Here is a 26684-nt window from a genome sequence, read left to right as displayed (position 1 = left end):
GAGGGTAACAGACTGCCCCAGTGCTGACAGCCATAAAAGAAATCCAAACATCTAGCCATGGATGGCTCTTGGGGGTTGGGGCACAGTGTCAGAGGTGCCTGAGCATATGTTCACCCTAGTCTCATTCTTACTGTTTTTGAAACAATATACAATTTTCAACAAAAGACACAGGGACAGCATTTACTTAAGTCAGAGTTGTCTAAAGGAACAGAACCAACAGAATGAATATATCACGAAGGATTCTCTAAATGGATTGTATATTATACGCTGAGAAGTTCTATAATGGCCATCTGCATGCTAGAAAGGCTAAGGACCCAGTGGCTGCTCAGTTCCTGAGACTGAGTACCTCCAAGTCCTAATCTGGTATTGAAGGTCTAGAGCAGTGGTTCTTATCCTATGGGTCATGACTCCTTTGGGGGTTGAACAACCCTTTCACAGAGGTCCCATATCAGATAGTCCTAATTAGGACAGTTGAGAACCACTGCTCTAAAGGATTCCTGGAGAGATGCTGTTATTTAGAAGGCCAAAGAAGGTGAGTTCTGATGTCAGTTGAAAACAGTAGCATTGAGCAAAGGTAGGTGTCCCCAAAAGTGGAATACTCTTTATATCTAGGCAGTGGCGGTGGCGGTGGCGGTGGCGGTGGCGGTGGCTGCTGCTGCTGCTGCTGCTGCTGCTGCTGCTGCTGCTGCTGCTGCTGCTGCAAAGTGCTTCCCATTCTGGGCAAGGGTCATGGCTACTCCAGGTAACCCTTCCTGGAACTGTCCTCACAGACCCACCCACAGATCCATCTCTTAATTAATCCCTTTAAGTTGACAGTCAAAGTGAGCCGTACCAGCATCAGAGTGGAGTTTAGACTCCACACGTAGGACTACATCTTACCTAGACATGGCTGCTGACTATCTTAGAACATTCCAGAAAGGTAACTTTGACAGTACCATGAATGAAGCAATTTTATATGAAGTTTGTGAAAGATGAGCAACGATTATTATAATTAGGTTTCTGTTGCTGTGATAAACACCATGTCCAAAAGTAACTTAGGGAGGAAAGGGTTTATTTCGCCTTACACCTCACACAGTCCATCATCCAGGAAAGCCAGAGGCAGGAAACCTGGAGGCAGGAACTGAAGCAGAGGCCATGGAGGGATGCTGTTCACTGGCTTGCTCCCTATGGCTTACTCAGCCTGCTTTCTTCTAGTACCCAGGACCACCAGCCCAGAGTGGTACTGACTTCAATAAGCTGGGTCCTCCCACATCAGTTATTAATCAAGAAAGTGCCACACAGCCACAAACACAGACCAGTTCGAGGCAGGTGACCCTAACAGTTAAGGTTCATTCTTTCCAGGTAAGTCTGGGCTGGTGTTAACAACTGAAGCTCATTCTGATGATGACCTAGTCACCAAAATTCTTAACAGGGTAGAAAAAGTTGAAATGTGAAAACTGTCCCCCTCCCCCACACCTATCATTTATTCTCCATAAAAAAAATTGTACATGGACTCATGGTAAAGCAGATATTCTTTGTCCTGGGAGTCTGTACTCTCCCCCCTCCCTTTGCCTTTCAGCCACTTCCATGCAGCCAATATTTATTTAATGGTGGAGATTCAGGTCTTTGTGTTGTCTGTCATTGAACAACCCAGCCACGATGCTTAGGCTGGGCTCTTCCAGTGCACCGTTACCTGGGAGCCATCCTAATAGAGGGGTATCTGGCCAGCTCTGTGTTTCAACACGATGGACAGCCAGTGGTTAGTGTTTTGCCGGAGCAAACCTCTGAGCTGTAAGTATTGCCTGCAGACACTTCCCGATGATGATTACGGTAATACTCGGTAATTGAATCCCCCTTGTCAACTTAATGGACTGGAAGGAATTTTAGTGCTGAAAGAACTGTGATCAGGTGCTCTATGCTTGATTAAAATGGCTAGGACTTGAAAAGTGGCAAATTCAGAGACGGAGCCTTGTAAACCGGCTCCTGAGATGATGTTTGATTACCAGATGGGAGTGGGAGGATATAAATGGACTGTTGAATTTAAGTTCTTTTTGGTAGCAGAATGGAAACTTCAATGGGTTTTGAAATTTAAGAGGATCCCACAGTGTTCAGACAGCCATCAACAGCTTTTCCAAGAATGCCCTTGTGTTTCAGAGTATACAGCAGTTACACAGCTGAGTAAGGATGAGAAAAAAAAAAAAAAAAAAAACAGGTTCATATGTGTTAGCGAAATTTGGCTCTGGGATGCTCAGAGCGTAGACTCACTTGGGAAGCCCTGCCACGTTTACCAATGGGGAAATGCAGACCTCCACTGTGGTCCATTCTCACGACGGAGTACCATACAGCAATGGTTGCTGATGATGTACAACTGCATGTGGCAATGTCTTGCGTTAAGCGAAAAGAGCCAGATACAGGAGCGTACAATGTTAACTTATGTAAGAAGCCAAAGCAGACAAAACTCACTTGTGCTGAGAACACATAAGCTCTCTTGATAGGCTGGGGTGGAGAAGCAGGGTAGGATCCTCAGGGGTGGTCTTAAAGTGGTAAAGTTTTGTTGTTTTTATTAGTTACTTCCTTTACTGTTGCTGGAATTTAAAAAAAACAAAAAACAGTTATGGCAGGGAGGGTTTATATTGCCGCAGAGGTCATGAATACAGTCTATCACGGTGGCAGGGGCATGAGGCAACTGGCTACATTGTATCCACAGTCAGGAAGCAAAGAGAGATAGATGCTGGTGCTAGTCTCACTTTCGCCTTTTTATTTAGTCTGTTACCCTTCAGCACAAGGAGTGATGCTGTCCACGCCCAGGATGGGTCTTCGGAAATCTTCTCATAGGCACACTCAGAGGTTTATTTCCTAGGCAATTCTAAATCAAGTTTGATGATTAATATTGTACCAGGAATCTGAGTGAGGAAAGATGCAGGCAATCAGGCATCGTGTGGCATGCTTGCTCTTGGTAGCATCCTTTAGTTTGAAAATAAAGGGTGCCTGAGAGGAGCATGTGGAGATGAACAATGCACCAGGAATTGCCTGGTTGTGTAAACTATGGCTCCTTCCTCTTAACCAGTTATGAGGGTGAGTGAGCACATGGCCACGTGGGTTGTGACTTCTCCTGGCCCCCAAAAAGCTCTTTTCGAATGGAGATAATGCATACTTTATCCCCTTACTAGATGAGCCATTAAAACAACCCTTGAATGGTTGAATAGCATTTTTTTTTCTTAAAAATATACAATCTGACATTACTTGAAGCCACACCCATGAAGCCTTATTCATAGGACTACCTGAACATGAGCTGAACAAGGACAGCCACAGAAGCCATGCTAACATGAGTTGGGGAGAACTCTAAAACCCTCAACCAGGGCTGGAGAGACGGCTCTTGCAGAGTCCTGAGTTCAGTTCCCAGCAACCACATGGTGGCTCACAACCATCTGTAATGGGATCTGGCACCTTCTTCTAGCCTGCAGCTGTACATGTAGGCAGAATACTGTATATATAATAAATAAAAGCCTTGATCCTACACAAAGAGCTGCAAGCCACTGACACATGCTGGGAGGGAGAGAACCAGTCTTCCCCAGGGAAGAGCACACCAACTGGTTATTCAGTACCAAATAGCCCTGGAAAAATATATACAAGTAACATTATACAGACTGAGTAGGTTATAATTAGGAATAATATGTATATATGTGTATATACATATGTATGTATGTATACATACACATATAAGAGCAGTTCATGTAAAAAGAGGCCATGAATTTGAAAAAGGGCAAGGAGGGGGTCTATGGAGGGTTTGGAGGGAGGGAAGGGAAAGATAAAATGTGATTTTATTATAATCTCACAAATAAAAGAAAAAGTAAAAATAAACAAATAAATCTAGGAATAACAGGGGATGAACAGTGAATATATCCAGAGGCTTGGAGGGTGCTCAAAAAAAAAAAAAAATACAATTGTTAAAAAAAAAAAAAAAAAAAAAGACCTAGTTCTAGAAGGTCCCATTCCGCACAATCCCATTTATGTCCCATTTGGAGTTAGGAAGGTTTGGCTGTGCAGGAGAGAATAGCTGTTGCCAGGGATGAGGTATGTGGGGCAGAAGGCAGGCAGGTTCAGCTGCAAACGGGAAGATGTAGAAACATTACTGAAGGGTCTAGATACTGGTAATGGGCATACAGACTAACACTCTTCATGGTGCATACAGGCATACCTACATAGATAACAGGCAGAGACATGCATGCATGTGTGCATGCACATACACACATACAAACATCTGGACACATGCCAGCATACACATCCATACACGCACACATGAATGAGCAAAGTGAATGCACACATGTACAGACATGCAGGCATACCCACACACGCACATGAATGTGGTAAAGCTGGAGGAGGTTGGTGGGCCTGTGCTGGGCTCCCATCTTCTTTCTGGGACTCAACACTGTGGAGAGGTACCACGGTGCATCAGAGTAGCCCAGCCAAAGCTGAAAGGCCTGTGCTGTGACAACCACAAAGGAAATGGCAATCATCTCTGTAGACGTTCCAAAGAGAAGTCTTAATTATCAATAGGATGACAGTGGAGGCTTCATTGACAGACCTGCTAAAGCCATTTCCTGTAGGAAATCAGTTGTGTCTTGGAAAATGTGTTGGCCCAGTGACCCTAGAGATAATTACTTTGTTCCTTGTTTTTAATTTTTTTTTTTTATGCACCTTATGAGGGCTGGAGAGATGGTTCAGTAGTTAAGAGTACTGGCTGGTCTTCGGAGGACCTGAGTTCAATTCCCAGCACCTGCATGACAGCTCACAATTGTCTGTAATTAAAAAAATAATACACCTTACTCCTCAGAGTCTGATGTAAATGACATGTTATTATCATATCCTCTTAGGTCCAGATTGCAAAGATTATAAAGTGCATTTTGATTACCTGTAAAGAAATGCCTTCTGAATATTTTTATACTTAATGAAAAATCTCCTTTAGAACCTGTTTTGTTTTTTTTTTTTAATTACATTCATTTATTCGGTGTGCACATGCCACAGTGCACCTATGGAGATTAGAGAACACCTTTTAGGAGTTGATTCTCTCCTTCTACATGCGAGTCTTGGAGATCAAATTCGTGTCATCAGGCCTGGCACCTACGTGTGTATCCATAAGGACTGTTACTCACTGAACCATCTCACTGGCCCCAAGTTTTGTTTTGTTTTAAAATCACTTTGTACTGGGGACTTTTCTCATGGATATGATTTAATACCTGATAAGCATCGAGTAATAGAAGAGGTTATCTTTTAAAAACACAAAACAAACAAACAAGCAAAACCGCTATATTCTTGGAGAATTCCATGCTTGTATACAATGACACATAATTATGTAAACTGCCTATCCCCCTCCAACTGTCCCTAGATTCCTAGATATGCCACCTCCGTCCGCGTTTTCTTATTTCTGTCCCTAATGTGTGCAAAATGTCAAGCTTGCCACCCATGTGTCTGATTCTGTGATTGTATGTGTATTTGTGAATATATGCGTGTACTTCTGTTTATGTGTATTTGTATATATATGTTTTTGTGTGTGAGTGTGTGTGTGTGTGTGTGTGTGTGTGTGTGTGTGTGTGCTAGCTATAGTTAAAAGCAGAAAGATAGTCATACAGCCCTGGGCTCCACAGTCCAGTAAGGTGAAGGTGTCGGGCCATAGAAGAGTATCCTGGTTCTTGGGTGTTCGGCCACGCCCCCAGAACCCAGGGCCCTGACAGGAAGTCTAGACTCCATTTTACCTTCCCAGTTCAGTCAGAGGGTGTGACTAACAAGCCTCTGCCTTGAGAGATTTACATATTAATGAGTTATCTAAAAGCGGGGGGGGGGGGGGGGGGGGGGAGGCGTAGCTAATTAAATTATTTCCTCCCCTCTTCCCCTCTGTATTTAAGCCAGCCTTCCCCTGGCCTTTGGGCGGCGAACCATGTAGACCCATCCACCACGCCATGACAATAAAACTTCTGAAATCCCTTTTGGAGCCGGACTTTCTCATATCAATTGGAACCCGTCCTATGTGCGCATACCCTCCGGGTGTATCTGGGACCGCCACCGCGGCTGCTTGTATGTGGGACCCGACCGCTGCGGGACTCCCCCGCTGGACTCCCGCGCGAGTTTTTTCCCACATGGAGGGACTAGTATTTAGAAGTGAGACTCACATGGAATGAAAGCCATCCCTGGAAGACACATTTCCATGGTTTATCACCATCATTAGCATCATTAAAAGGAACCCAGGGATGGAATTAAAGAGCGTATTCTCAGGGGAACCATCTGATTCCCTGCACCCCCATCCCGGGTGATCTCCTTATGGCATCCGCAGGCTTGCGGCGATGGAGAAAACACTTCGAACGCGTGTATCTGATGTCCCCCTGTCTCCAAAGCTGTGTCAGACATTGGTTTTAAAAAATGTATCCCACCAAGCCAGCCGTTTGTGTGTTGACTGTGTATTTCAGTGGCTTGTGTCCCCACTGAAAACGAGCAGCAAGCTATTATGGTGCTCGTGGCCGCATTTTAAAACAGCCGCCCTGCCCTTCTCTGCCCCAGTTTGACCGCCTCTCTCAGTAGTCAATGGAGCTCTGCAAGGAGCTGGGTGGAAAGTGGAGGTGGCATGCCAACATCTAAAGCCAGCCCGAGACTGAGGCCAGAGTTGTCTTAGGGCAGGCAGCCTTAAAATGTGGGGTTGGTGAAACGGGCTGAGATCCCCCCATACTTAAATTTCCGGTTGTAGCCAAAGCGCTTTTTGAAATGATCTGTCTCAGGTTTCCTACAAAATCTTTTGATTAGCTCCCTGAGAAATTTATTCATAGCATGCAGAACTTTAAATGTACCCGAGCATCAGGACACAGCCTCTCCACAACCTTCAATTAGTTTGGATGAGGGCTTGGTGGAAGCTGTTCCCCAGCAGCTGGGAAGTCAGAAGGGACACAGTAGGTATGGTCAGCCTCAAAGGCCGGTCCCAGGCATGTTCTCGCCCTTACAACATCCGTATCTTTTACATCTTTTAAATGCGGTTCTCCTTGGAGTTTCATGGCGCTAATGGTTCCCGAGTGTATCTTGAAGTTTCACTTAGAATGTTTCCACGAGGCTTTAAAGCAGGCTGTAGCCATTCAATATTGTTCAGTGGGATGGCAGAATCATCAGGGCTGTGTCCATTGTATCAGCATGGACGGAGAAGACTGCAAAATAATGATACAGTGACGTTAATAAAAAAATTACTGCGGAGAAGGGGCTGGGAGATGGCTTAATGGTTAAATCACTTGTTATGCAAAATGAAGACCCGAATCTGGATTCCCCAAAAAACATGTGAATGCAATGTGGGTGTGGCCACCTACCTATAGTTTCAAATTCAGAAGACAGAGACAGGGGATTCCCCAGAACAGCAGCCTAGCAAGACTAGCAATCTTGGTGAGTTCTGGGTGTGATTGAAAGATCCTGTATATCTTAGTCAGGGTTTCTGTTGCTGCAAAGAAACACCATGCCCCAAAAGCAAGTTGGGGAGGAAAGGTTAATTTGAAGGCTTACACTTCTAGATCATAGTTCATCCATGGAAGAAGTTAGGACAGAAACTTAAGTAGTAGTGGAACCTGGAGGCAGGAGCTGATGCAGACAGAGGCCATGGAAAAATACTGCTTACTGTCTTGTTTCCCTGGTATGCTCAGCCTCCCTTCATGTAGAACTCAGGACCACCAGCCCAGGGATGGCACCACCCACAATAGTCTGGGCCCTCCCCCATTGATCACTAATTAAGAAAATACCCTACAGCTGGGTCTCATGGAGTCATTTTTTTTTTCCTTCCGGAGCTCTGATGACTTTAGCTTGTGTCAGGTTGACACACGAAGCCAGCTAATACAACTAAGGCCTTCACGATTTCAAAACCAGTGACTGGGTTGACTCTTAGACATAACCAAGTCCAGGCGCAGCAGGAGGCACAACTGTGGTTGTCTCTGGGATGCAGTTCTCTCTCGAGAAACACTTGCCAGAAGATTTCATCTCAGTGATGCTGGTTTCTTATTAATCACTGCTAATTTCTTAGCTCTAGCAAACCAGCATCAAGTGTCCCAGTAATGCAAAGGTTCCGCTTTAGTAGTTCTGTTATCTTGTTAATCACAGCCGATACTTCAGTCCCAGCTAACCAGAACCACAGGATCTTAAATTGAAACAGCAAACAGCCCTAAGAGAGTCTTTAATTTTTCCCTGTGAAATTTCACAAGCCAGGCCTCCATATTCTGCACTGTTCTTAACATTCTTTTCCTCCAAGCTCCTACAGAAAAGCCCACTGAGGTCTCAACACTCAATGGTCCTTCTAGCCCCAAGTTCCAAAGTCCTTCCTCAATCCTCCTCAAAATATGGTCAGGTCTGTCACAGCAATACCCCACTACACTGGTGAAAGATAGGACAAGGATGATTCCCAACATCAAGTTCAGACCTTCACATGCGTGTGCCCACACATATCTGTGTGTGCTGTTCATGTGAGCACAGACACACACACATACCCCTCACAGTGTGCATACACATAAGTGGATACTACACACACACACACACACACACACACACACACACAGGAAAAATAAACTACAAATAGCATTTCTTATCTTGTTTCTTAGTTTATTCCAGGATGCCTTAATGGGCTTTAATTACCACATTTAGCCCGAAATAATAAGAGCAACTGGTTAAAGGAGGTCACATGAAAAAGGTAATAAGGATGAAAAGGAAAAAGAAATCACAAGCGAGCTTCATAGAAGGAATTCATCTCAGGTAGTTCTGTGCAGTTGTGGACTGTAGACAACTACTGCATCCTCATGCATACCAGACAAAATCACACCGTGATAAAACCACACCACAATTCAGTGGCCATGAGAAGAATCCAAACCAGTTACCAGACAAACACACAATAGAACTGGGGGAAATTCCTTTGTCTGTGTGCCTGGACAGAGCATGGTTTTCTTTTACCATTGCTGTTTTTTTGTTTTTTTTTTTTTTTTTCTCCATGGGTGTGTGTTCTTATCTATCTTGCCCCCCCCCTTTTTTTTAAATCAAGTTGGTACAAAATGGAGTTTTCTGAGAACTCAGTTTTAAAAAAAAATACCTCCAACAGATTGGCCTGTTGGCGAGTCCGTTGGGCATTTTAGTGATGAATTATTGGTGTGGGAGAGCCTAGTCCACTGTGGGTGGTGCTACCCTCTGGTCTGGAGGACCTAGATTGTATAAACACACCATCCAGAGCAAGCCAGTAAGCAACTATCCCTCATGATTTACACAATAGTCTCAGCCTCCAGGTTCCAAGACAAAAATCTCTTCTTAAATATCCAGGTGTCAAATACACGGAGACCTGATTAAAAGGTAAACCCAGTCCTGATAAATATTTCAAGTCTTTATCCATAAGGAAAGCTTCAATCCAGCTCATGCTTTAATGCCATGGAAATTTTTGTCAACGTCGCCTTGAGGTTGTTGAGTCCTGAAGCTGTGTTTGTTCACAGTTCTGCTGTCGGGCTCATGCATTCTTGACCCTATAGCCAGCTGTGGATGAGGGACTCTGCAGAGAAATGTGGGGTCCTGGAGGACTTTATAGGACATACATGAAAATACAGGAAGTGTATGATTGGATGGGAAGATGTTTGATTGCTTAGTTATCCACTTGTCTGTATTGGTCTAGCCTGATGAATATCCCTAATTAGTATTATCCTTCTGTTTATAGTTTCTGATTCAATGGGTGATAGCTCAGCTCTTCCTTAAGACATCATCTCGGGAGGCAGAGGCAGGCAGATTTCTGAGTTCAAGGCCAGCCTGGTCTACAGAGTGAGTTCCAGGACAGCCAGGGCTACACAGAGAAACCCTGTCTCGAAAAACCAAAAAAAAAAAAAAAAAAAAAAAAAAAAAAAAAAAAAAAAAGACATCATTGCAAGAAATAGTCAACGTTTGTTTATGTGTACAAGTTGCTTTAGTTTACTTTCCTGCTACCGGGATAAACATCACAACTAAAAGTGAGGTCGAGAGGAAAAGGTTTATTTGGCTTAACCTTTCCAGGTCACAGTTCATCATTGAGGGGAGTCAGGAAGGAACTCAAGCACAGATCACAGAGGAATGCTGCTTACTGGCTCACTCACAGTTTCATGTCCAGCTTTCTTATATAGCACAGGACCTAGGGAATAGTGCCGCCCACAGTGGCCTGGCCCTCCTACGTCAATCACCAATCAAGACAGTCTCTTATAGAATTGTTGACAGGTCAATCTGACTGAGGCAATTCTTCAGGGTTATATCTTCTCAGGTGACTCTAGTTTGTATCAATAAAAATAATCCAAGACATAACTCAAACGAGATTGAGGTCACTTAGAAGGCACAGGTGTTTCCATCTACTTGGGGAACCTTTGATGCCTAGTCTCTGTTTTAATTTGGCTATAACTGACTCTTGCCTCTCAACTACATCCTCTGTGAATCCTTAAGTGTGACCATCTCCAAATGCTCGAAATTTGAGGCACTCAGAGTGATAGGAATTTGGGGGACACAGTCTGGATCTAATACCTTTTCAAATTCCCCTTTCCTCTAGGAACCTCAGTGAAGAGGCCCCTGATTATCTCTGGATTGCAAAACCCCAGTTTTCCCCTGTCTCCCACCAAGCATCTGTACCCTGTAGCAGTTTAAATCATGAGTGCTGATAGGACCCCCTGGGGTGTTGTAAAGACAATTGTTACCAAGCGTGCACAGCAGATCAGTTTAAAATCAGACTCTCCGGGGCTCTGAAGACCTGGGGTAACTATGGCATGTGAGTGAGCTGAGGATATTGCTTTAAACAGAAGCACCATGTGAACAGAGGCAGCTGCTCTGAGGAGGAGGTGATGGGCTACACCCATTCTCTTGCCTGTGTCTAAATGTTAGGGAGGAGGTCAGAATTCAAAGGCACACAGGAAGAAGTCAATCTTTAGGCTCCCCTCGGTTCCCCGCAAGCACCAAATGAAGCTTATTTGGAGCTTGATATGCAGTTTAAAATATAAACTATCACCCCCAAAGTCCAGACCTACCATCACAAATATGGGACCCTAACTACTTGGCACACTGATGTCATTTAATTAATGCCACTGGTGACAGGGTGGCCTCATACAGATGTGAATGTCACCATTGTGCACTTTAAGTGGGTGTTGGCAGTGACTATGTAAATGAAGCCCCCTAGAGTCCACTGTACTCTCTGCACACCAGATGCCCAGGATGCCTGGAATCTGGGTCCCTGGGGAGAATTTTAAGCCAGTAGGCCAGAACTTGTGGGTGATATTCAGGTGACTGTCCTTTACTTGAACAGGGCAATGGGCTCAAATGGCCTGTTGTCCAGGCATCTTTCCTCCTTTATCTAATGGAGTATCCATTGTTCCAGAGTAGTGGTTTTCTGCTACTCAAAGCTAGCTGTTCTTCATTGTGGCTTTACAGTGGACTCGAGAAGGATACTATGAACAGTGAATTCATGGCCGTCATACATCCCAGACTAAGTAACTAACATAGCATCTCTAGAGAAAAGACACTCCCCTCTATATTGTGTTGGTGTTACCACTGTACAGCTGGCCTTCTGAGGTGTCTCCTGAAACATCAGATGTGCCTGTGGTATAGACACAACTCCATATGTTCACTGTAAGCCAAAATACTTTACGGTTTGGTTGTTTGTAAACTGCTCCATATTTACTGATCGCTGTGCTGAATAATTGATTGAGTTATTATAAGGGTGAACATAATATATATGATGTTGATTAATCTCCTCTTTTACATAACATGGCAAACTGCTGCTGAGCTTGTGGCGGCGGCAGATATGACAGGATCACAGTCCAGCCCATACTCCTGGGAAGAACATGTTGACTGGGATTTAGACCATTGAGAAAGTGCCTCTGATCTACCAGGCAAGGATCTGGCTCAACAAATTGCTTAGAATGATTTTTTTTTTTTTACTAGCTTCTGAAGTAGGCTCTTTGTCCTGTTTCAGAGAACTTATTTGGTCCTTCATGGGTTTCCTGCCAGTGTAGAACTGCCTACTGGCTTTGCCTAATGATGACAATCAGGATTACATTTAGAGTCACACCTATGGTCCTGGATAATCTCATCCCAAGACCTTCTCTTTATGGCAAAGTCCCTTTTGCCATATAAGGTGGAGGTGACAGACATAGGCGACTCGGGGAGTCATCATTCAGCTGCCAATCTGATTCTGGATTGAGAGAAGAGTGGAGAGGTGACCACTTCAGGAAGGAGGTTGAATTTGCATTGTGTCTGTTTTGCTTGAAATCTGATGTCCCTAAGAGTGTGGTTTCCCTGAGAGCAGAGGCCTTTCCAAGCAAGCTCATTTGGTACCATGGACATCAGCCACAGCACAGATGATGGGTAGCTTCTGCAGTTCTTGTCCACGACCCACAGTTAGGAAAGAGGTTGGAATTCAAATTCTCACACCGAGAAATTGGTCTTTAGCCTTCCCTTGGCCACTCACAGGCACTAAATGGAGCTTATGCTACATTTGATACTAGGTTTCACCACCAAAGTATCACCACCAAAGACTTGGCTATAGCTTCATATACATATAACCCTAAATTCTTGGCACAGTGATCACATTTAATTATTGACAGGATGGCCTCCTACAACTGTGCATGTTGCCATTGCCATTCAAGCAGCTACTGCACCAGAGAACGATGCCACCTCGAGTTCAGTGCACCCAGTGCACGTCATATCCTAAGGTCTGATGGCTACTCAGAACAGTCATGATGAAGGGACATTGCAGAGTGTCCAAATCTGGGTCCTTCAGAGTTCTAGTTTCCCTTCCCTTCCTGATGCTATAATAAAATGACCCAGCCGAAACTAAATTGAAGGATAAAGAGTTTAGTTCATCTTCTAATTGCAGGTTGCAGCCCATCCTTATGGGAAAGTTAAGGTACAGACTTCAAAACGCTAGGCACATCACATCTGCAGTCGAGAGCAGAAAGTAATACACAGATGCTCACTTGCTTGCTTACTAGTGCTCAGCCCCATTCCTCCACTCTTATACAGTTAAGAACCCCAAGCCTAGGGAATGGCGCTGCCCACTGTGGGCTGGGCCTTCCCACATTGGTTAGCTTAATTAACACAGTTCCCCACAGACATTGCAACAGGCCAATCCAGTATAAACAGCTCCTCATTGAGTCATCTTCCCAGTGATTCTAGGTTGTTGTAAAGTTGGTAATTAGAGCTAATGATCACAGGAGTTAAGTCTGGCACATCTTCATTAGTGCCATAAACAAGATTCGATACTGGGGACATTTTGTTTCCAAGTCCATTCTATCAACTACCACAACAAGCAACACAAACTAGAGATGTCAGAGACGGGCTGTGAGGCTGCAGAGAAACAAGAGGGGACTTATTCCTGTTTCCTTCTTCTGCCGCTGGAAATGAACACATTTAACTTTGCCGGATGAGATAAAGCAAACTGGCAAGTCCCCATCCCTCTGGCTTCGTGAGATTTTAGCAAATCACCCATCATATCCCAAACTGAAAAGGCGACGTTGACTTGAAGTTTATCTTTAATTATATTTAAATCACAAAGCTTAACTGAATGTATTGACATTTATACCAAGAAATTAATTGACATTCCATTAACCTCAACCAGCAAATTAATTCCTCAGCCTCGGACCTTAGGCACTAGAAGGCTGAAACACAATTATACATTGATCATGGGCAGTGGCGTGATGGTCTTACGTGGAGGTTTAAAGAAACGGAAACCTTTTTTTTTTTTTTTTTTTTTGTAGGAGAAATTACCTATATATGTATTTGAGTTAATTTTATTACAGGATAATAAAACATCAGAGCCTGTGAGCTCCATCATTTGTCATGTCAGATGGGAGCTGAAAAAACCATTAGTAGATTTAGCCCTGGTCATCACTATCAATTAATAACCCCCTTTTGAATTTTCATGTGAACATAAGAGCTTTTTTAGTCCAGCAATTCAATTCTATGGCATGCTTAAAGAGATTGTGAATAGAGAATAATAATGTCTGCAGGTCCTTTATTTCAGTGCGGACCTCATACTGTAGATTGTATGTCCGCCTCAGATATCAGGGATGTTTTGGCTATCAAGTGCAGGCACATACAGGCAAGCATACATGTATGTATGTTCTGTGCATGTGGGTGCGTGTGCGTGTGTGCATGTGTGTGTACATGTGTGTGTATGTGACACAGGATATATATGCATATATAAGTGTGTGTGTGTGTGTGTGATGCATCTTGATTTTCTGCTGAGGCTATCCCAGAGCCATGCTGAGGCTTTCCCACTTCCAAGCACCAAGATACTTGCAAAGACACTTAAATCCCTCTTCATGTCTGTCATCCTTTGACCTACCTGGTGACATTCTGCTTAAATAAAGTGTAAAAAATAATCCTCCTTAGTTTATTTACTTTTTAAAAAATGTGTTGGACTGAAGTCTAAGTAATACAGCATCACCAGACATGGTAAAGAAATGGTTCTAATTACGATTTGGGGATGGGAAATTTTATACTGTGTAGACTCATCAACTCCTGCTAGAAGGCTGGCAGAGTCTTCTCACAAAGTTAGCCTATCACAGACCGTTCTTCAAACCCCCACAACCACGATCCAGAGATTCAGGAACTACTTGTGTGTCATGGGCTTGCTGACATTTCTTGCCAATTCCACCTTACTCCGAGTTTGTCATTCTTACCCAACTTGCACCAAAGTCTCAAGTTTCATCACAGATGCTGGGCATCCAAGGTACCTGTTTATACAGACGAGATGTGATCTCGAACAGTCTGTAGCCCTGGCAAGGATACTAATGTGTCTGTGGCATACAGATTGGATTTCTTTCTTTCTTTTTTGGGGGAGAAAAAAAAAAACTCGCAACAAAAAGAGATGTATAAAAATAAAATATCTCTCTATCTCCAAGCGAATATGTTTAAGAAAATGTCACGAAGTGGAGATGAAAGATTTAGTGTTATTTTTTCCCCCTGGTTGTCTGCTGCAGCGATTCAAGCTCAAGTATAGAAAATGCTTTCCCATTGGGAGTGGAGGGGGCTCCCCAAAGATGTTAAGGGCACTCACTGCTTTTAGATAGAATTCTGCCTTTTATAAACAGTCGATTTCCCATCCTCATCTCTGCTCTCATCCCCCGCCCCTCTCTCTCCCACTTTGGAACATGGGAAAGCCTCCTTGAACTGTGGATAACAGGTGAAGCACGCCATAAAAGATCAGATAAGTCAATCCAGGTAAAACAGAGGTAAAAAGATAATTAAAATGGGAGCAAATGAGGTGAGATTAGGAATTTGCCTTTTAATAAATGAAACTTAAAACCTAAGAGGTAAGGTTATTTCATCTCAAATACACTGATCATATAATTAGAATGTCGGGCTTACTCTTAAAGACCAATGTGAACTTTGCCTAAGTGGGAGAGGTGCTCTCTTGCAAAGAAAACTCCTTCCCTTTAGAACCATTCTGAATGAGTAGCTGTGCCACTGGGTGAACTTTTCATGGGTAGACATTAAAAAATCTGTACACCCCAGATAGCACATCCTAAAAAGACCACACTCCAGCCAGGCTGAAGTTAAATTGGAGTAACTAAGAGGAGTAAGGGTGGGGCATTGCTTACTGGAACATGGGTGAGGGGTTACTCACAGAAGCATGTGTGAACAGTTACTCACAGGACCATGGTCAGCTTATGGACATCTGCAACAGCAAATCAAAGCTTCCATCTGCCAGGAACTAGCAGGAGTAGGCTACTAGTTATGTAGTTTCTTACGTATGTGAGTCTACATGAGCCCTCCCTTGCATAACCAAATGTCAATGGCCCAAATCTTGTGTGGGTCTCCTGTAAGAAATCACAGAGGCTTCAGGAAGGCATGGACCATGTCCTATCCAGAAGACACCATCCCACCACAAACATCTCCATCACATTTCCCCAAGGACTTCTGCTTCATACTTTGAGATGATGACTTGGGTCGCAAAGGATCAAACTCGTCAAACTTGATGTTGATCTTTGCTTTTTAACTCCGCCATATCTCCATTTGTTAGTCATTGGATATATTGATCAAGTGATATAGGTAAGATCGTGTCTCGAGACTTGACCCTGTCCTACATAAAGGCTGGCTGTGTCTTTGCCCATCCTGATTAACTGGGGTTTGCTGCTCCAGATACAAGAGCAGGGCTTGCAGATGACAGATGTGTGAGGATCTCCCGTTTAAGAAGGATCACTCACTTTGTTTAACATTTTGATGTTAACATTCTGATTTTTGTGGAATCCATAATTTATCTAAAAGAATGTCTCCTCTCTTCTTCCTCTTTCTCCCCTCCTCCTTTTCCTCCTCCTCTCTTCCCCTCCTCCTCTCTCCCTCCTCCCACTCTCCTCTTCCTCCTCCCCATATCCCCCTCCTCTTCTTCCTTATCCTCTGTTCCTCCCTTCCTCCTCCTCCTTCTCCCTTCCTCTTCCTCCATTTCTCTTCCTTCTCCACTTTTTCCTCCTTTTCCTTCTCTCCCTCCTCCTCCTCCCCTTTCCACTGCAGTTCAGCATATTTCTTTATTTCTGCTGAGATCATTTTGTACTTTTTAGTACCTAAAATAAAAAAACAAGCTTGGTATATATGAATTCTTACCCTAACGGCAGCCTCTTAAAGACTTCTACCATTCCACTTTATTTGTTGTTCCAATCCAGAATAGCCTTGAGTCAACTCTTATGTCCGAACTTTCTCATTAGCAGTGGGAGAAGTACTTGATTACTTCGCATTCTCATATTCTCCTTGGAGAAGTAACTATGTAATGAAGTAAATACCATTTTATTATTTTTAAAGGTTATTAATTCATCATTTTTTTCCTCATGATAAAGATCACGAATTGGCAAGCTTTTCCTGTAAGGGGTAAGACAGCAATATGCCAAGCTTTGTAGACCATGCATACTTTATGCTCTATAATCTTTTTTTTCCCCAAAAGTTAAGAATCTAGAGCTTAATTTTAGTTCCAAAAAATGATGCATAAGTAAGCTTTAACTCACAGGTCACTGGCCAGCCATAGCTGCCTGCTGGGGTTGGTTTTAAAGACTTGGGAGGCCTTCCTACCAACCACTCAGCTGCACCTCCTGACCCTGTCAGTGTCAGAATTCTTAAGGATTCCAACCATACCACAGAGGTTGGCTCAGTTGCCACTGAACTATCCTGCCCTGTTCTCTGCACACAACACACACACAAGCCCTGGCCTATGCAGTCCCCTTTCCTTGGAGTGCTCTCTCTACAATCTCCCTACCTATGCTTTATAAAGACCTCAGCCCAAGCTTGCTTTTTCCTTGAAGACTGCCCTGAACTTCCCTGACAATGCAAGGTTCTTGAGAGGCTCTTCTTCCAGCAAGCCCTTCCACTCTTCATCCACTCTTACAGCTGTGGGCCTTTGCTTGATAGGATGTTTTCCTTAATGTCTTCTTTCCACTCAGGCTAAATGCCTATAGATTCTACTTCCATGGTGAGCCCTTTGGGTTGGTGGAGGCTGTGCCAAGTGGAGGTCATTCTAATGAATACCCAATCTACTGTGCCCAATCATGAACTGGCACAGGCTGTATCCACATAGAGTTTGGGTACCAGTGCAATCCCAGCTACTATAAGGCCACTACCCGATCATAGCCTTCCATGTACAACTCTAGAATCTAAGTCTCTACCACCCAGAACAATAATGAGCAAACAAAGAGAATTCCAGAAATAATGTCAGTTGCTGACTGACTGACTGACTGACTGGTGGTAGATGGAAAGGGACTTGGAAAAACATTTCCCATTGTGGCTGAAGCAAGTAATCTCTCTCTCTCTCTCTCTCTCTCTCTCTCTCTCTCTCTCTCTCTCTCTCTCCTTTTCTTTCTCAGAGTGACTCTGGTCACCAAAGAGTTCATGAGAAGACAAATTTATAGTGACCAAAAAAAAAAAAAAAATCTCATTACAAAGTATATACATTAAAAGGGTTGTGTGTATTTTACTTCCTCATAAAAGGTCTTGTACTGAAAATGATAATGAAGAAGCCAGGGGGGAAAAGTACCAGTGATGGAAGACTTTAATAGCTTGATAATGTCTGAGGAGAAACAATTTGCTTGAGTAATATCCCCATTTTAATTTTGAGAATGAGGACATGAGAAGAGAGACAAGAAAAGAGGACAGTGGTCCTTCCCATGTGGGGAGACATCTGGTCTCTCGTGTCTGTGTCAGATGCAAATTTCCCAAATGTCACTGCATGCAAGGACCACACTGCCATGGGAGGTTCTTCTAAAGTGAAGCTGAGCCTGGAGTGGGGCTCTCTGTACTTTCACCTGTTCCATGCTGCTATTTGGGCAGAACATTCATTGATTGCCTTTGGTTTCCCTCCTAGTTTGTTTTCTATTGCTGTTATAAAACATGGCTCAAAAGCAATCTGGAGAGGAAAGTGTTTTCATTAGCCTACATCCCTGATCACAGTCAATCACTGAGGAAAGGCAGGGCAGGAACCTAGGGGCAAGAACTAAAGCAGTGGCCATAGAGGAGTGCCTCTTACTAACTTGCTCCCGATGGCTTAATCAGCCTGCTTTCTTACACATGCATAGGGGATGGCGCCACCCACAGTGGGCTGTGCCCTCTCACATTAGTCATCTATCAAGAAAATACACCACTGGTTTGTCCACAGGCCAATCTGCTGTGGGCATTTTCTCAATTGAGATTCTTTTCTTCCTTGATGACCCCGGCTTGTGTCAAGTTGACAAAAACCTAGGACAATATTTCTTTATTTTGAAAATTCCTTCATTTTCCATAGAAGGGCCAATAAAATGAAGATTTATTAGTATCTGAATTCCAGAAGAAATTGTTTATGACACACATTGAGGTCTTCAGAAAAAAGACCCAGCCCAAGACTGTAACCCTTCCCACAAAGTGTAGCTGCCAGGAGAGACCACATGGGGCGCTAGACTATGAGCATCACAACTTTGACTCCTCTAGAGGCCAGGACTGGGTCATCCAACTTCAGTCTCTGCTAAGTGGTGAGGTCTGAACGAATAACCCCTCACATACTTTCAGGTCTTTGCACTTATATGTCAATGGGGTCTAAAATCTCCAAAAGAATTAGACTAATTACTTTTCTCATTCCCGAGTTTATTGTGGCTTATTGTCTCAGTCCATCATGGAGGGGAAAACATGACTACTGTTCACATCTAAAACACTGGGGCCAGATGTAAATATCACCATGAAGGCCAGTCCTTCACCTCCGAAGCTTCCATAGCCTCTGTAGGCAGTGCCCCCTTCTAAAGATCAATTGTTCAAACACATTCAAACCATAACAGCAACTATCCAAGGAAAGTCAGACACAGATCATTAGCAGTTAAAGCAGCTAGAGTCCAGAGTTGAGGCATGGGATGGTGAGTAGGATTGTATATGGGCAATGTGGAAAGCTGAAGGGATGGGGGAGTCTGTGTAGTCCTGTGAACCACCATTTCTAACCTAATAGCACCTGTCTTGCATTCAGTTGACCTTGTAGAAAGTGTTTGGAAATGGAGGGGTGTGTGTGTTTGGAATACATCTCAAAGGGTTTCCTAAGACAAGAACTACTCATGTCCTAGACCAGTCCCCAATTCCCACCCATCCCCTCCCTTCCACCTCTGGCTTTATTTTTGTTTTCTAAAAGTTCACCAATTTAGATTTTAGAGGACCATCTGGAGGAGCCAATGTTGGGAGTGAAATTTCACTCTCTGTCTCCTCCACCCACTCTGCCATGCTACCACAGCACTCACGCACACCCTGGAAGCCATTCGCCCATGTGGGTGGCTGCAGAGTAAAAGCTGGAACACTAGAGTGCTTCTGGCCATACTGTATTAATAGAGTGGTTTCTAATCCATAAAACAGGAAAAACAAATATAGGCTGTTATTAAGATGTGATGACTGGTGTTCTGAAATAACATTGTTAGCTCGACACACCTAGAGTCACCTGGGAGAAGGGGACATAAACTGAGGAATGGTTTTGATCAGATCAGGGGTTTGGCCATGACTGTGAGAAACTGTGTTGATTGATTATTGATATGGAATGGCCCAGTTCTCTAGGGAGGCACCCTCCCTAAGCAAATGGTCCTGGGTTGTATACTATTGCTAGCTGAACAGAATCACAGACAGCAAGGCAGCAATAAGCATCTCTCCATGGTCTTTGCTTCAATTCCTGTTTGAGTTCTTGCCATGGCTTCCCTCAGTGATAGATCTTGACCATGAATTGTAAGCTAAATCAACCCTTTCTTCCCTATACTTGCTGGTTTTGTGTGTCGACCTTGACACATGCTAGAGTCACCAGAAGGAGCCTCAGTTGAGGAAAATCTTCCATGAGATCCTGCCGTAAGGTATATTCTCAATTAGTGATCAATGGAGGACGGCCCAGCCCATGGTGGGTGGTGCCATCCCTGGGTTGGTAGTCCTGGGTTCTGTAAGAAAGCAGGTTGATGAAACCATAGGAAGCAAGCCAGTAGGCAGGTGCCCCTCTATGGCCTCTGCATCAGTTCTTGCCTCTAGGTTTCCACCCTGTCTGAGTTCCTGTCCTGACTTCCTTTGGTGATGAACAGCATTGTGGAAGTGTAAGCCAAATAAACCCTTTCCTCCTCAACTTGCTTTTTGGCCATGGTGCTTTGTCACAACAATAGAAATCTTAAGACACTTCCCAAGTTACTCTTGTTCAGAGAGTTCCGTGGGACCAACAGAAAGGGGACTGGAAGACTTAGCATCCTGAGTTCTCAGCTATTAATCTTGCTCCCACCCAAGGGTCATTGTGTGTATGGTGTTTGATTTTTTCCCAATACCACACATGGTAAAGCATTCAGAGTTAATGCTCTAGTTTTCATGCCTCTGCTTTGATTTACTGACACATCACAGGACTCGGAGAGTTGGAAGAGGACCCTAAAGGCAAAGTTGATTTCAAAGTATCTTCCTCTTTCTCTCTGTTGTAGCTCGCACAGTATGCTTTGAAGGTCTACGACATAGTTTCAGTTGTCAACTTGACAAGCTAGGGAAGAAGAAACCTCAATTGAGGAATTTTCTCCATCAGATTGGCCTGTGGGTAACCCTGTAGGAGCATTTTATTGGTTGGTAATTTATGTAGGAGGGACCATCCCACTCAGGGTGGTACATTCCTGGGCTGGTGGTCCTTGGCTGTATAAGAAAGCTGGTCAAGACAACCATGGGGAGCAATCCAGTAAACAGCATCCATTCCTCCATGGCTTCTACTTCCATCCCTGCCTCCAGATTCCTGTCATGATTTCCCTCTGTGATGGACTATTACCTGGAAACCAAATGAAGCCTTGGCAACTCACATTGCTTTTAGATAGTGGTTTATATCAGTAACTGGATTCCTACAGAGATAAGGAACTGAGGTACATATTTTAGATACCAAAGCAAACCCAGCCTCCAGGTTCTCTCAGCATTCCTCAGTCCTTACCTGGCAGACCCTGGCCCCAACCCCGAACTCTCCAGCGCCAGAGCTGGGCTGCCCTTCCTCCAGAGGCTCTTACCTATATAATTCAGACATTTTGGTCTCCTCTCCTCTTCTCTCCTCTCCTCTTCTCTTTTCTTCACATCCTTTTGCTCTTTCTGCCCTTTCCCATGGGAACTTCCATTGCCTCAATCCTTGGGGCCAGTGAACTCACCTGACAGAGAACAGCTTGCCAATAAACCTGCCTTTAATATAACGTAATCTGACTCAAATTGGCTCATTTCACCACCAGCAGGGAGATAACCTATCAATAACAGAGAAGCACATGAGGATGGCTGGATTGTTGATAGTCCTTTCCTTTGTCCTCTTTGGAGTTTAACGGGTTGTATTGGTTGATATCTTCTCAGCTCCCCTTTATCCAATCTGTTTCTCTCATGGGATGTTGGGATATCCTGTGTTCTTGTGGGGAAACCATCTTCTTCCTGCGTCTATAGTATTCCTCTATTCATTGTCTGCAGTACCTCCTCGATTGACATTATTTTTTCCCAACTTCTGCTTGCCTTGAAATGCTCATATTTCTCCCTCAACTTTACAAGATATTTCTTGATTAGCAACTTCGTGAAGAGTGATTTGTTTTAGCAATGGAAATATATTGGCCCATGCTTTCCTGGCTTTTAGGGCTGTTGATGAGAATCACTGTGAGGATACAGGTGGAGGTCACAGCATCTTCTCATGCTGCTGTTATTACTGGGATCTGTGCAGGTGCAGTCTGCTTCATCTGCAACTGACATGGCAACTCAGCAGGAGACTCATAAGAGAGAACAAGAAGAAACAGGGCAGTGGCTCAGTGGCAGAGCCCTCGCCTAGAAAGGGCAAGGACCAGGGTTCAGCCCCCAGCATTGGGAAAAATTAAAATAAAATAAAACAAAGGCAGAAGTGGACACTTTATAAACTTAATAAAAAAAATTAAAAATTTAATTTAAATTAAAACAATAAGAGCTGGAGAGAGGGCTTAGTAGATAAAGTCATACTGCCAAGCCTTAAAACCTGAGTCCTATCCCCCAAGGCTTATGTAATGGAAGGAAAAAGCCAACCCCTGTACTTCCTCTGACATCCACATGTATGTGGTGGTACACACACACACATACACACTCACACCATACACACATACATACACATACTCACACTCACACACACATACATGTATGTATACACTCATACACACTCATATACATACACATACACGACTCACACCATACCACACACAAATAAATAATGTAACCCCCAAATATAAGTAGATAAACAAAAATAAAATTAAAAACCAATTAAAATTAAAATGGATAATAAAATCTCGAGGCATGGTGGCACACAACTTTATTCTCAATATTTAGAAGGCAAAGGCACGTGAATTTCTGAGTTTGGGGCCAGCCTGGTCTACACAAAATGTTCCAGGCTGGCCAGGGCTGCACGTAGTATCCTGTTTATAAAAAAATAAAACATAACAGAAGATAGTGTGTCCTCAGTCAGTACTTCTTCCGGCTTGGGAGGTGTGCCCTCTCCTGCTGCTGACAGGGCAAGGCTGCTGGTGTCAGGCATTCAAATTAAGTCAAAGACCATGGCCTGCCAGAATTCCCTCTCTGATTTCCTCAGGTTGTAAATTATACCCCCATCTCTGCTACTTTGGTGGTGATGCTGGCAGTGCATCTTTGTACCTGAGGCTCGGAGGGCATATGGAGGTCCACTGTGTTTGCCTTTTCCAGTTTATCAGGTTAACTATAGCACACCCCATACTACAGCTGCCGCAATAAACTGTCCTTGCTCTGGGAAGACTTTACTAGTGATGGGCATGTTAGGGAAAGTGGAGGGTGTTGAGAAGAAACTACCTAATCACCCCTCTGCTGATGTCACCTCTGTGTATGCTGTTAAACATCTACCATGCCCATCAGGACCTTGCACTGAGTTCAGCTTATACTTCCACCAATCCTGGTCTCTTTCCTGTCCAGGCAGTAGTGGGAGTGGGCTGTACACTTCAGATCTCCCTATTTCAGACTCCTCAGTCTACTGTGCTTTGCCCATCCCCCTCTGACACACTGAATTCAGCTTCTGATTTGAGCTTCCAGCATCCAAATTGTTGGGCTCTAGTGATAGCTGGTATCCAGTGTCCTTGAATTGACTCTGAACAGGACCCGGACCAGCACTAGCATCTTAGCATGCAAGAAGGTGTGTGTGTGTGGTGCCTTCTTCCTTCCTTGTTTCGGTTCTTTGTGTCTCTTCCTCTTGTCTCTGTGTTGGTGGCTTTTATCTTGGCTTTTGTCCATCCAATCTCATGATCTCTAATTAGCCATCTTAACCTTGTTTGTTCACATTGGCTCTCCCTGAGCTTTCCCCCCGTAAGAGATTGCATGTTGGATGGTGGAATCGGTGTGTTTCCCTAAGCCAGTCCTCTATGAAAAAAGCACAGCTGATAATAATAAATGACAGTGTTCAAAGACACTTCTGTGAAGATGTAAAACTTGGGTCACTAGAGACATGTCTGCTCACTAACGATGCCTTAAGATTCCCTCTCAGCTAACCCATCCGAGTTCTCACCTACACTTCTTTCATCTCATCCTCAAGAAAGGCTGACATGAAACCATTTTCTTTCTCACTTGTCACACAGAAGAGCAGACACTGTAGTAAAAAAGAAACTCTGAAGAGACAGAACTAGCCAGTTAATGAGAGGAGCAAAGGGCTGATGAAATAGTTCTGGTCATCTATCCCGGATCCATTTCCAGAGGCATGCCTGTGGGAACTGAGATGTCTAGATGTCTAGCAACTAGCATTTGTCAAAACCATGCCGGTTGCCAGATGATATCTGATGAAGTCTCCATGTTTATCAGCAGTGGTCTGGCCCCTAAGCCTACATTCTTGGGTGTCTTCTATATCCCTTCAATGCTGCCTTGCCATCAGTGGAACATAAGCCACAGCATCCTTAAAATTCTGTGCATCTGACTGAAAGAACTGTGGCTTCAAAATAAGACCAACATAGCCAGCATAGATGTTTTGGGAAATCAGGAAAGAATCATTGTTGGTGGGACATAAGTTAGAGAGTGGAGAATAAAGCCATTGTCCTAGGGAAGCTGAATTGCTCATAAGAAGAATCTACCTTTAAATGATGATAGCAGAGTCCTGGCAAGGGCTGATAAACTTGTAGATGATGGTTTGCCCTTAAATTGCCCAAGGCATGGGGCATACAAGCACAGGTGCCGATGAAATTCCACTTTGACACGAGTGAGTTCTGCACCTCAATTGCTCACCTCTGTTTTCCCTCGTTCTACTCCACAGTGTGGATGATGCCTCCTACGAAGTCATGAAGATTGATATTGAGATCGAAGCACCCAGTGACCCGCCCACCACACAGCTAGTCACGTGGCAGGTTGAATACCCAGGAGAGATCACTTCTGACCTGGGAGTGTCCAAGATCTATGTGAGCCAGAAGGACTTGATTGGAGTCATACCACTAGCTATGGTAAGAGAGCACTTTCGGAACTGGGAATGGGGTCGTCTCTGTGCTGTGATCCGAGCTTAGGGGTCAAGGATGTCAATCAGCAAGCACCAAAATGGGGACAAGGATGGGACTGTGAAGCCCATTGCCAATAGCCACCTGTATACATATACAGGTAATACTCTTTAAATTGCTTTTTAAAAAATGTAGTCCAGGTAGTAATTATGAGCCTATCTTTAAATGAATATTATGGATGATGGGTTGAACATGCATGGTATAATGTAAATTATGGATTTCAAACATATGCAACTGTACAGAGGGCTTGAATTAAGTGTTTATGTGCTCATACTGAGATTCAAGGAAGGCTGGACTCTCTTTTCATTAACATCTTGGTGGCATGTCACTTCCACAAGGAACAAAGAGAACAGGTTTTGAAAGGTGATAGAGTATTCCCTGTAAAGAGTCTTTATCTCCACAAGAGAAGAGGGCTTGGGGACACATTCATCTTGGTGCTGAGGGTCTACTGTCTTCCACTGGCATTAGCCACCTTCCTGTAATGCAGGAAAACACTGCATTTATAAGCCATGTGTCCTAGTTTGCTTCCTTCTGTTGTAATGAACATCAGAACCGAAGACAATTTGGGGAAAGAATGGATTTGTTTTAATTAAACTTATGGTTGATCACTTAGGGACTGTGGGCAGGAACTCAAGGCAGGAACTGAAGCAGAGACCATGGAGGAACACTTCTCACTCATTTGCTGCTCATGGCTTGCTCAGCCTGCTTTCTTAAATGACTCAGAACCACCTACCCAGGGATGGCCCCACCCATGATGGCCCATACTCTCCCATATCAGTCATCAATCAAGAAAATGCCTCTCAGATGTAGGCTAAGATTTTTCAAAACCTACTTTAATAAACATTCTTAAACACTTCAACCTCCCTTCTAGCCCACTGACCAAAGGTAGGGGAGAAAGATGGTTAACAGGACAAAGAGAATTTGGACCTATTTAGAAGTCATTCTTTGGGGTGATTCCAATCTTTGTTGTCAGGATATCAGCAGTCCAGTCTAAAACATCAAACACAAATCAGTAGTAGCAGTCCAGTTCAGTTGGCAAACACCCAACACAAATCAATAGCAGCCACTCAATCCAGAAGGAACTGTGAAGTTCTGCCAAGTTGGCACACATCCATGGAAGCATCAAGAATCAGCTGAGATGCCATGAGAAGTTCTTTGGTAAGTTATTCACTACAAAGTCACCATAAGCAAAGATCAGTGAAGACCAGTGAAGCGTTGCAAGGTGAACCAATGCAAGAACATCTGTTGGGTTCTACTTACACTCTTTCCAAATATCACATGCCCTCTCAAGTGTCTGCCTCAGCAAAACATCCTCTCATCAGACAGCTTCCAGAGAAACATCACATAACACAACCGAGTCTCCAAAGAAACCAAAAATTTCCACTTCACTCAGACATGCCCACAGGCCAATCTGATGGAGGCATTTTCTTAACAGAGATTCCCTCTTCTCATAGAATCTAGCTTGAATAAAGTGGACAAACTAAACTAAACTAAACTAACCAGTACATCATACAAACGTACATTACATGGTTCTCAAGTACTTCTTTGGAGGGTAGTAGCTAATTGTGAGAATAAAACAATCACTGGTCCTGAGGCTGGAGCTCATGGTGGAGTGCTTGCCTGGTGTGTGCCAGAACTGGTTTCAACCCCCAACCAAACAAAACTGGAGCTAAATAAATAAATAAGTAAGTAACTCGTGGGTCCTTACGAGAACTTCAGCCTCTTGCAGACATATTATTA

The 26684-nt window shown here is 43.8% G+C and overlaps 1 protein-coding gene across 1 annotated transcript in view; it reads left to right on the top strand.

Annotated features, from left to right (window-relative positions):
* The window catches only part of Tmem132d (transmembrane protein 132D), a 625150-nt gene that overhangs the window by 415694 nt on the left and 182772 nt on the right, over positions 1-26684 (top strand). Inside the window, exon 4 of the mRNA XM_076922979.1 lies at positions 24710-24893. Within this exon, the coding sequence (XP_076779094.1) occupies positions 24710-24893 (184 nt within the window). The remainder of the gene's footprint in view (positions 1-24709; positions 24894-26684) is intronic.

This window comes from Arvicanthis niloticus, chromosome 24 (assembly GCF_011762505.2).
Source record: "Arvicanthis niloticus isolate mArvNil1 chromosome 24, mArvNil1.pat.X, whole genome shotgun sequence".
Taxonomy (NCBI): domain Eukaryota; kingdom Metazoa; phylum Chordata; class Mammalia; order Rodentia; family Muridae; genus Arvicanthis; species Arvicanthis niloticus.
The sequence above is the reverse complement of the archived record's forward strand: the minus strand, read 5'-3'. Positions and strand labels throughout refer to the sequence as shown.